The following is an 11,910-nucleotide window of genomic DNA, read 5'->3' on the forward strand; positions in this document are numbered from 1 at the left end:
AAAACTTGAGAATCATTCTTAGTATGTGGGTCCAAACAAAAGCTGGCTGGATTTGGAGCCAGAGCCACAGTTTGCCGACCCCCGGGTAAGATTATAATGACGATAACCCAAGTCAAGTTGACTGAAAAACGTGCTGCCCCCAAACTTCTAAAATCCAGACAGGCCTGGCCGGCGCGGTGGGGAATAGGCGCAGGACCCCGAGTAGGGCCTCAAGAGCCGGCCAGGATCTCGCGGCTCTCCGGGGCCGCCGAGCCTCCGCCACACTTACTCCCAGCAGCGGCCCGCGGCCGACCACCGTCTCCCCCGGCGCCAGGGCCACCCGGTGGCCGCCGTCCTGCGGCTGCAGCTCGAAGACCCGGGACATGGCCGCGAGGATTAGACCCCTTCGCGAGGAGCCGGACCCCGCAGCCGTTTCCGCCTTCCATGGACGGGCGCCGGGCCTACGCGGGCCCCCGGAAAACACAGGGGGAGGGGGAGCAAAGACTGCCCCTGAGTGTGACCAGGCCGCGCGGAGCTGGGGCCCCAGCGCGGGTACGGAGTCCCGCCCCTCCACTCTGACCAGTGACTAGCTCAGGGATTTCCCCCTTCACGCCGCCTCCAAACTATTGTTTAAAAGCCCCGGTTAACCCCCCCACCCCAGCCCTTCTCACCGCCCACCTGTCTCGGAGGACACCGGTCCTTGTAGTCCGTGGCGCCTCCACTTCTCCTCGCTTGCCGAGCTGAGACGCCCTGGGAAAACTACCAATCCCAAGAGGCAATGCGCGCTCCTCTCTGCGCCTGTGCGAAATACTAGTCAGCAAGGCGGGGCTAGAGTGGGCTGGACGTGAGGGACTTGAACGGGAAGGGTTCGAAGTCCGGAAGGTTTAAATCGTTGAAGGAGAGGTCGCCACGGCCCAGTAGGTAGGAGGGTCTTCGCTTCCGGCTGACTTTGGGCGGGCGTGCTCGGGGGCGCGGCCCTGGCGCTAGCACAAGCGTCCGCTTAGCCGGCCGGAGCTGCGGTGACATTTGGTGCTGACGGTTGTTATTGTTGTTTACTTGTCAGTGCCCCGTATGGTTTGGAGTCCGGCAAATGCAGTCTGGGCGGGACACGCCAGGAGGGTGGCTCAGAAAGGACGTGGGGTCATTCCTTCCAACCTGCGGGGTCCGCAGGGGGTGAGGGCTCCCCGAGAGCCGGGCGTCTGCGCTGCCTTCCGATCCCTCCCTCCGTGTGACACCCGAAAGAGGGGCGATCTGTCACCTAACTAGAGAGGTAATTCAGCAAAGGTTGGTTCAGAAAGAAGAAGGGGCAGAAGAGGATAGGTTTCTAGGCATCCAGGCAAAACTGGACTTAAAAGAAGAAAAATGCCTAGTGGGATTTTAGGAACCTCACCAAGGCACCCCCATCTGTTAAATTCAAAAGCTTTCATCTGCCTCCTGTGGTTTAACTGTAAAGGCAGGACGCATTTTATCCCCAGTGAGATCTTGGGAGAAGTAACAAATGTGCATTTAAATGCACAGTAACTTTTTCCTAATATGAGATAGAGTAGTTTGGCTTTGATTTATATTAATGGGGCAGGAGGGTGGGGGTGACAAAAACTTGACTCATGAACTTGTTTTTACCAGTTTGCTTTCTTACTTACCCAGACTCTCAAGAGGAAGTCCTCTGCTGAACTCAGACATTAAAATCCTAACCACCAGAACTAATTTGGATCATAAACCACAAAATGAATGGGATCGTCTGTGGTCTTGGCAAGTACAGAAACATATAGGTGAGTAGCACATCTGGAAAGGGGAATTTGTCATTAGCTGAGCTAGAAGAAGTATTTAGCTGTATCTGAAACCTCTCCTGTGATGGCACCCCTCATTATAAAAGGAAGTGCAAAATGGAATAAACTGATTTTAAGTAAATATGAACTGTCTTTATATGCCAAAATAGCTCCATGCTTTCAACTGATTTCAGAAGCCTGCACCATGCACCTTAGGTAAATTAGCTGAAACTGGACTTTAAATTTTTAGTCACGTGCTATACCTCGATGAGTTATAAACATTGTTTATAGTTGTTAGTCACTGTTGCTTGATGGCCCCAGTGACTGTTATCTTAATTCATAATTGACTATGCATGTAGTGTAGCTTCAAAAAGCCATTTCTAGGGGCTTCCCTGGTGGCGCAGTGGTTGCGAATCTGCCTGCCAATGCAGGGGACACGGGTTCGAGCTCTGCCTGGGAAGATCCCACATGCCGCGGAGCAACTGGGCCCGTGAGTCACAACTACTGAGCCTGCGCGTCTGGAGCCTGTGCTCCGCAACAAGAGAGGCCACGACAGTGAGAGGCCCACGCACCGCGATGAAGAGTGGCCCCCGCTCACTGCAACTAGAGAAAGCCCTCGCACAGAAACAAAGACCCAACACAGCCAAGAATAAATAAATAAAAGCCATTTCTAAAACACTACTCTTATTGAATATTTGAAATTTTGTCACTATAACCCAGACCTCAACTTCTTGTCTATTTCAGTTAGTATTTGTGTCAAATGTGAGCACCTACCCATTAGATGTAAGTAGATAAACAATTCTTATATAAACTACTAAAAGTTGATCAAGTTTATGATTAAGTCACAAACTGTAGGTGAAGAATTTAATGACAAGGCATTGGTTCCCACAGACAAACATTAATGAGTTAAATAGAATCGAATACTTTTCAAAAGTATTTTCAATCAGTACTTGGAATCGAATGTGTTCTCACAATATTCGTTTCTACTGCTAAAAATAAATTATAGTCTGACTGTGAAGAATCACTTCTCTTTTTTAAGATAATGTTCTTTGGGAGTAAAAAAAACCCAAATATTTAGAAACAAACCCATTTACCAAAAATGTCTAAAAAGAAGAAAGGAAGTAATATGTGTTGGGTGCCTCCCACATGCAATTCAGATGTGGGGCTAGATGTTTTACACATTATCCCTGTTTATGCTTGCAAGAACACACCCCAGAGAAGCATCATTGGCCCCATTTTACAGACTGAGAAGCTCAAGTCAAGAAAGTTAAAGTTCATTAAATCATACCCAGAAAGTATCTGGCTCAGAGTAGGATCTATAGTCTGACCTAAAGGGAGTGAGTCTTTTTAACTTTTGCCTTTTAGCTTACTTATGAGGATAATTCACTAAAACATCAAGCTATGAAGAAAAACTCCAAGAGGAACCACAGTTCAAGGGTTTCTGACCTAGAATTGAACTCTGTGGATGCTGAGAAGGAAAAAAAAGAGCGTCAGAATAACTTTGTTGAACTGCTGCCTCCAGAAGTTACTTTTAAAATTTTCAGTCAGCTGGACATCTGGAGTTTGTGCAGGGCTTCAGTGACATGCAGGAGCTGGAATCACACAATAAGACACAGCGATGCCTTGTGGAAACCTCATTGCCTGACTGTGAGAGCTGTATGCCAAAGAGAGATAGATGATGATCTAGAGAGTGGTTATCCCTGGAGGGTAAGTTTAACCTATGGAGTCTGCAGTGTTCTTGACAATATGGTGGTCAGTTTGAGCCCAAGCCTACCTTCTGCTTGGAAGAGGGAGGATTTCATATCCAGAATGACATACAGAGTTTGTTGGCTTTGGGAGTTAAAGTTGAATTTTATTATTCTTTTCCTGCAAACCACGCTATCTCCCATCCATCTTTTTACATTTTGGGGGCATTTACCTCTGTTAACCACAATAGCTACTTCATTTCACTCTACCTTATCCAAAACCCCCAGGAGACTCTGTGAGTCACTCTGTTCTGTACACACACACACACTTATTAGTATATGTGTGTATATCGATGTAAATAATCTTTTCAGCCCTCTCAATCAGCTTCTCTAGTTTCAAACAAACTCACTCACCAACCACTGACTACCTTCTTTAACAATGGTGGTTTACCTCTTTCAGGTAATACTACTGAGGAATTACCAGAAGAGTAAAGTGAAACATGAATGGCTAAGTGGCAGATATAGCAACATATGTTCTCCTATCAGCCTACCAGAAAAAATCATGTACCCAATGGATGCAGACACGTGGGGGGAAATTCTAGAAGCAGAACTGGAAAGATAAGCAGAAAAATCACACACAGATCTCCTAACTTTGAGAGTTTAAAACTAAAGTGACTCTTAGTTTATAAAAGGTATATCTTTAGCCGTCCATTTTTTTGTTTGCCTTTTTACTATTTAACATTTAAAAGAAAACTAAGTAGAACATATTATAAAAATATAGCTTTGATTTTATTTTGCACTTTAGTTAAAAATACGTTTCTGGTTTTACTGTAATGTGGAAAAATCATGAAATGCTATTTATGTAAAAAAACTATACTGATAGAGTGATTTCAAAGTGTATTGTTTCATGTATTTGTGTTACTCTGTTGCAGTACTTTAATGATAAGAGAGTTTGATTGATATTTTCTGCTTAATGATAATTTGAAAATTCAGGAAACCATTTGAAGAAACTGACTTAGAGATTTTTTTTTTTTTTTGCGATACGTGGGCCTCTCACTGTTGTGGCCTCTCCCGTTGCGGGAGAGCGTTGCGCAGGCTCAGTGGCCATGGCTCACGGGCCCAGCCACTCTGCGGCATGTGGGATCTTCCCGGACCGGGGCGCGAACCCATGTCCTCTGCAACGGCAGGTGGACTCTCAACCACTGTGCCACCAGGGAAGCCCTAGAGATTTATTAATTAGTAGACATAACTAGACTCATGGGGAGACTCCCTAAATGAAATTAATAGCAATATGTTTAAATGTATAATAAATTTGTATTTCAATAACTTTAAAATTTCCATTTCAGTGGAATCAGATTGAATTGTCAAACACTGAAACCATTTTGTGTTAAACTTGTGGTTTAATTTAAAATGAATCTGACCAGAGGGCTAAAGCTTATGAGATTAAGATTCCCATTACTTGCCTACAAACCTAGAATTGCTCTCAGGGACTGAAAATATATGGAAAGTTTTCAGCACACATAACGGCCATCAGAACCTCCACACTATTTTTCTTGGTGAAACTTCCCTTCTTTTTGACAGCCTTATAGCACCATCTAGTGTACTCCTTGTAGATAACCAAGACAAAGGACCGGCTCCTTTCTGTTTTCTCCACACTGAAGAGAAAGAAAAATATTATTTTCGAGAAACCTGTATACTTTGTTGAAGTTTAGAGCTTTATAGGAGTCTTTAACTTTCATTCTCTTTTTCTTAAAAGTAGATGATATAATATTCACTATTCCAGATTCTTCATTCTGAATCTGTGATCAGCACCATAGGTGAAGTGTCTACAAAACCTTTAGTTAGCATGGGATTTTCTTCTTAAGTGGTGCTCTATAGCATGAAAAAGTGAGTCCAGGAAATCGGTATTCCACGAATAGGCAAATATCAGGAAGGTGCCCCACTCTATACCAATTCCCTTTGTTGGATCAAGTAGATGATGATTGAGTGTCTCCTACTGCCTTCTTGGGGTTGGAAGGGGCCTTGAAGATCAGGCAGTCCAGTCCCTAGGACTGTTCAGTCATCCCTGCTATAGGAATGTTCTTCTTCTCACCCACCATTACTTCTTTTCTTGGCAAATTCTTTTGTAAAATATGTCATCCCGACCTGGAAACCATCTCAAACTTCTACCATTCTGGATTAAGTGACCCTCTTAAGGTTCCCCTAGTTCTTTGCACATACCGTTCTCAAAGCTGCATACTACCTTAAATTGTCTGTTTTATTTGTCTATCTCCCCTTTTAGGCTGTGAGCTTCTTAATAGCAGGGTCCATTTATTTATTTTTGTGTTCCCAAACCTGGAACATAGTTCCATAAAGATTTGTTAAATTATTTCTATATTATTTATTTTAATCCTACCCAGAATGTAAAATAAAAATAATTTAACATATTGTTAGTGGATAAGATTGTATTGAAATGCAATGTACAACCTATAAGATATATGGGATGCTTAATATTAATGCTAATATATGAAGAATTATTCTTGTTTTCTCAAAAGCTGTAAGAGAAAAATAGGAAAAGTTGAAATATTTTTTTAAATTCTTTGAATAAACACTTGCAAATAAACTTCACCCAAAAGTTTCACTTATTTTTAATTATTGGGTCACCCCAATCAGTCTTAAGTATTATTTTGTTATATGAATACTCTTTAGTTTGTTTTTTGTTTTAGTATTATACCACTAAAATAATTTTATGTATAATAAGTTATAAACTATGATCACAGTCTACACTGAAAGGAAAGTTTTGGAACTTAATGACAAATTTACAGAATGGGCTTAGAATGAATTGTACATTTATCAGACCAAGCCATTGGCATCTGAGGACATGTGTGTGTGGAGTAGAATGAAAGGAAGGAGTGCTTTCACTCAGAGATAAATAACATGTTACATATGCACAGTTTGTAAAAAGAGTTAAGGTTATTGGGGATAGAGGATTAAAGAATTTCCAATGTTGTATAATGTTTGATCAGCTCAAGACCTAGTTTCTTTGTTTGTTTGTTTGTTTTTAGAAACCTTTCCTTAGTTGCTTCTAGTTTATAACCCAATCTTAAACCAAGATAATCATTAATAAAATCTATGGGAATATAAACTTTAGACCTTAGAATAGTCATGTATAGAAGCCTAATTTGAAAAATATACCCCTAACCAGTTTAATTTCATCTTTGCTTTGACTTTACATGATATCTTCTCTCCAAAACTTCCAGTACCCTAATAATATTAACAAAAATAAGATGAGTATTAACACTAGGAAATGGCTTGGGAAGAATATATAAGATGGAAGATCACACATTTTTATTTAAAGTAGAGTTGAAAGAACAAAACCATCAGATGGATGAAATTAGGTCAACAATGGACAAAGTTGATTAATTACAATAGCCAACATTTATTGAATGCCTACTCTGCCCCAAGCATTGTGCTTATGTGGGGGGTACTCTAACTCTATATCCATTTTATGCATGAAGGAACTGAAAATTAGAGAATGATCTTATCTGTCTAGTTCAACCCCACTCCTCAGCACCTGTAAGAGTAATACATAGTAGGTGCTCATTAAATTTTTATTTTGAACAAATAAAAACTAATCTGAGAACAAGTAACTCAAATGAAAGAGCCAAGAATGTTCCTTCAACTTTTTATTTTGAAAAATTTCAAACCCCCAGAAAAGTAATAATACATGACAAAAAACTCTTAAATGGGAGGAGCTTCAAGATAGTGGAAGAGTAAGACGCGGAGATCACCTTCCTCCCCACAGATACATCAAAAAACTCTTACATGTATATCTTCACCTAGATATACCAGTTGTTAACGTTTCCACATTTATTATTTATTTTTGCTGAAACATTTGAAAATAAGTTGCAGATGTGATACTTCACTCCTAAATACTTCAGCATGCATCTCCTAAGAATAAGTACAGTCTCCTAAGTACAATTTCATTAGCACATTTTTTTTTTTTTTTTTTTGCGGTACGCGGGCCTCTCACTGCTGTGGCCTCTCCTGTTGCGGAGCACAGGATCCAGACGCTCAGGCTCAGCAGCCATGTCTCCTGGGACCAGCCGCTCCGCGGCATGTGGGATCCTCCCAGACCGGGGCACGAACCCATGTCCCCTGCATCGGCAGGCGGACTCTCAACCACTGTGCCGCCAGGGAAGCCCAGCACATCTATTTTTTTATATTAATTCAATAATATCATCTAATTTGCAATCCCTATTTAAATTTACCCAATGGTTCCAAAAATATCTTTTATAGATTTTTTTCCCCAATTCAAGATCCAGACAAGGTTTACATATGCATATCATTTTTTATGTTCCTTTAATCTCTTTTAACCAGAAGCATCTCCCTGCCCTTTGATTTTTTTTTTCAGGATATTGACTTGTTTTTTGTTTTTGATTTTTTTTAAGAATTCAGACTGGTTATCTTATAGAATGTTCTGTAATTGATTTGTCTTATTCTCCCTTTATGATCTGATTCAGGTAAAACACATTCAGCAATTAGACTACATAGGTGATGTAATATACTTCTTATTGTACTACATTAAGAAGCACATAATGTCCGATCACTTTACAATGTGAGAGGGTAATCTGATCATTTGCTTGAGATGATAATCACCAAATCTCTCTATTTAAAGTGTTATTTTTTCCCTGGAGCTAAGATTTCTTTTTTCAACAACGTGTTTCTAGATTATTCCCCCATGGCTGCCCTATGCTAAATACTTTATAATTTCATCTTCACAATTAATTAGATTTTTAAAGAGCATAGGAAATCATCACCAAGTTCTTTGCCAGGTAATCTAAAACATAAGTATAAAAAGAAAATGAAAACCTACTATTTGAACACAAATCTCTTTGATTTTAGAGAACAAGCTTTTAACCACTAGAGTAAAGTGTCTTTTATAAATTCAGCACTTTGTTCTTATGTTGAGACAACATGACAGGCTAAGACTAACATGAAACATCTCCCATTACAAGTATAAAGAGAATCTATGGGAAATTAATATTAAATATATAGAACTTACATTTCTACTAATGGCAGAACATATAATTCTGACAAGATATCCTACTCAGGACAACTCGAAAACCTGGGGGGGAAATTAATCTATTTGAAGGCATCCCAGAGCTAATAAGATAGAAAAGAAATATTGGACCAGTTTCTGGGGAAAGAAAGAGAACCAAAGAGGTAAGTCAATAATTGAGGTTAATCTTGCCATGAAGCATTTGCTAGTTTCTGCAGGAGCAGCTGAGAGATTAAGTAGATTTTGAAAGCCTGCAAGGCCACGAGGACAATGAGCAGAATCTAGGATTCACTAAGAGAAAGGGAACCAGTAAACCCTCTCCTTAGTAATCTACCTTCTTGTGGTTTGGGACCCAGAAGGACAGCATCCTAGGAATGGAAGTGACCTGGAAGTACATAGTACCTCACAGGAAAACCATGCACCTTCAAAACATCTCAACCTCTGAAACTGCAGTGAGAGGATCCCAGAAGAATAATGCCCTAGACACCTGGCAGAAGCAAAAAAAAAAAAAAAAAAGTCCTCCCTGGAGAAACATATCAACATTTTAGGCTTTATATTATCTCTACAAGCATTTTAAAAAATCAGTGTCTGATGTGCATACACACACACACACACACACACACACACACACACACACATGAGGAGACATTATAATGAATAAAATCAAAGAGAAAAACACAATGGAAAAGACCCACAGTTGGAATTATCAGATGCAGTCTCCAAAATAACAAAGCTTGAGGTAACCAATGACATAAAAAGCAAGTTGAGAATTTCATCAGAGAAATAATAAAAAGAGCCAAATGGGAATTATACAAGTAAAAAGTAAAATGACATGCTAAGAAAGCAATAGATGGATTTAACAGCAGATTAAGCACAGCTAAGAGAGGAGAAAGTGTTAATGAATCTGAAGATAAGTACAAAGAAAATATCCAGAATGAGGCAAAAAGAAAGAAAGGATGAAAAATACAGAAAAGAGAATAGTGGAAAAACATTTATAATGAAGTGAGAAGATCTATACATGTGTAATTAGAGTTCAAAAAGACAAGGAGAGATAGAATGAGGTAGAAGCAATTTTGAAGCAATGACAGCTAAGAACTTTCCCAAATTTTTGAAAGACCTTAAGTCACAGATTCAAGAAGCCATAAAGTCTGCAAACATGCTAAATAAAATATATACCCCCTCTTAAGCTACATATGCTGAAAAGTAAAGACAAAGAGAAAAATGAAAGCAGTCAAAGAAAAAGGACAAACTACCATTGGATGAACAATAATTGAATGATTTCTTCTTAACAAGAACAAAAGGTTGTTATCTTCAAAAAGCTTTCCAAAGAAGAAAAGTACCAACTGAGAATTCCGTACCCAGAGGAGATACTTTTCAAGAAGAAAAGTGAAGCAAAGACATGCTCAGGAAAACAAAAACTGGGAGAGTTCTTCATGAATGGACTTGAACTAAAGTATATATTGAAAAGGTAAAAAGAATATGTTCCCAGATTTAATCTGGTTGGAATACAGGAATGAATAGAAAACAAGAAAAGTGGTAAATATGTGGACAAATCTCAATGAATGCCAAGTATAAGGCAATAATAAAATCTGCAATGGAAAGACAAAGATATTAGACTGGATTTTTTTTTTAACTGTGTTACCAAACTGAACTTGGGTCCGCTTGCCTGATGCACAGCAAAGCCAATTTACTGACACCAGGTTGTGGTGAAAGAAAATACAGCATTTATTTCAGGTGCCAAGCAAGGAGTACAGGCAGCTCATGCTCAAAAAACCCAAACTCCCTGATGGCTTTCTGGGAAGCATTTTTAAAGGCAACATTTGGGGTTGAGGGTTTCAGGATGCATGAATTTCTTCTGATTCGTTTGTGGTGGGGTAACAGGGTGATTTTCAGAAATCTTAATCATCAACTTTCTGGTTCCAACCAGTCTGGAGTACCATCCTCCACCTGAGTGAGGGAGGGGAGCCTTAGTTCCTGAAGAACAACTTAAAAATATCCATATCTATCAGATTTTGTAGGTATCTAGATATCTATAATATCTGATAGATTATGATATCTGATAGATTATGATATCTATCATATCCTTTGAGAAGGAACTAGGACTCTGTTTTATTGCTGAATTATTGTCATTGCTTTTCTTGTTTAACTGCTTTTCCTTTGTTTCTGCATTCCCTCACTTCCCTAATTAGTAACTGCCTGTGCCTGCTCTTTAGAACTCAGGGAAGGCCTTGGAGACTAAAGTTTTTTTCTACAAACAAGAAACAGGAGACACAGAAGGGCTTTTGTACCCAAGAGGGCCCCAAAGTGTCCTGCTCAGTTTCATTCCCCTTTTCTTTGGTACTCCTCAATCTTGAGGGGAACAGGTGTGGGACAAGAAAGGGAGTAAAGTTTTGTATAGAGAGGTTAATCATAAACTCAGCGGAGGAACTCAGTTTTAGGGGGACTTGTTTTCAACTATATGCATTTTACAAGAGACACATCAAAACTTAAGGATATAAAAAAGTGTTAAGTAGAAGGATGGAAAACTATATGCTATGCAAACACTGACAAAAGAAAAAAGTTGATGTATCTAATATCAGACAAACTTTAAGGAAAAATATATAACTGGAGTATTTTTTACAAAACTATACAATTATAAAAAACACAATTCGCCATGAAGATTGTCTTTTCTATTTGTATGAATTTAATAATACAGCCTGAAAATATAGAAATAAAAATTAACTACAAGAACAAGTAGAAGAATCCATAATCACAGTAGGACATTTTATCACACCTCTGTCAGCAATTGATAGAAAAAACACAAAAAATATAATAATGATATATAAGAGCAATGCTACTGCCTCAAATAAGTAGAAAAGACATAAAACAGAAAACATCAACAGAAAGGTAATGGAGAGTTGCCAAAGCTACCAGAGCTAGAGGGACCAAGATTCTGGAGAAGGATGGACCTGGAGAGGTAAGTTGATATTCTGCAGTTTTCTTTTCCCTGAAAACATTTGGCAATTCCAGGTGTGATGCAAAAAAACTGAGAATCTGGCCTTTGTTAAGATAGAGGACCTTGGCAGAGGAGGCAGGGAATCTAGCAGAGCTGTGGGTGGTCTCAAGAGGACTGAAGAGACAAAATTGGAGACTTGAAGGCTCAACCAGAAGGGAGAGGCGGAGAGCTAAGTCTTAAGACATTTGCCAAACTCTGAAGCTCTGCAGAATTGGAGGTTAAGAAGCTAAGCAGAGAGCCTCTGAGAAACAGAGCAGAGTTTTCACACGGTCTCACACTGCCAAGGAAACTAGTTAGAGTTGGGGTCCACGTGACAGAGGGGCCCAGGTGAGCATCCAGGTTCTCAGTTTAAACCCCTGGAGGGCTCCACAAAAAAGTCTCCAGCCTCAATTCAGCTAAATCTCTAATTTGATTAAGATGAGCAAACCCCTGGGCCTAGCAGAA

The 11,910-nt window shown here is 39.8% G+C and overlaps 2 protein-coding genes across 3 annotated transcripts in view; one reads left to right on the forward strand and one right to left on the reverse strand.

Moving 5' to 3' along the window:
- The window catches only part of APLF (aprataxin and PNKP like factor), an 86,491-nt gene extending 85,978 nt beyond the window's left edge, over positions 1-513 (reverse strand). For both annotated transcript variants that reach the window (XM_029232252.1, XM_029232251.1), the window contains exon 1: positions 269-513. In XM_029232252.1, coding sequence (XP_029088085.1) covers positions 269-364 — 96 coding nt within the window. In that variant the 5' untranslated portion in view covers positions 365-513. The remainder of the gene's footprint in view (positions 1-268) is intronic.
- Positions 514-802: 289 nt separating this feature from the next.
- Positions 803-4,095, forward strand: FBXO48 (F-box protein 48). The gene is made up of 4 exons (XM_029232343.1): positions 803-900; positions 1,624-1,748; positions 3,111-3,452; positions 3,891-4,095. The coding sequence occupies exons 3-4, from the start codon at positions 3,147-3,149 to the stop codon at positions 4,050-4,052; spliced, it is 468 nt and encodes a 155-aa protein (XP_029088176.1). The 5' UTR covers positions 803-900; positions 1,624-1,748; positions 3,111-3,146; the 3' UTR covers positions 4,053-4,095.
- The last annotated feature ends 7,815 nt before the right edge of the window (positions 4,096-11,910 follow it).

The sequence above is a fragment of the Monodon monoceros genome, unplaced genomic scaffold (genome assembly GCF_005190385.1).
Source record: "Monodon monoceros isolate NGI ecotype Baffin Bay Population unplaced genomic scaffold, NGI_Narwhal_1 Super_Scaffold_19, whole genome shotgun sequence".
NCBI lineage: Eukaryota > Metazoa > Chordata > Mammalia > Artiodactyla > Monodontidae > Monodon > Monodon monoceros.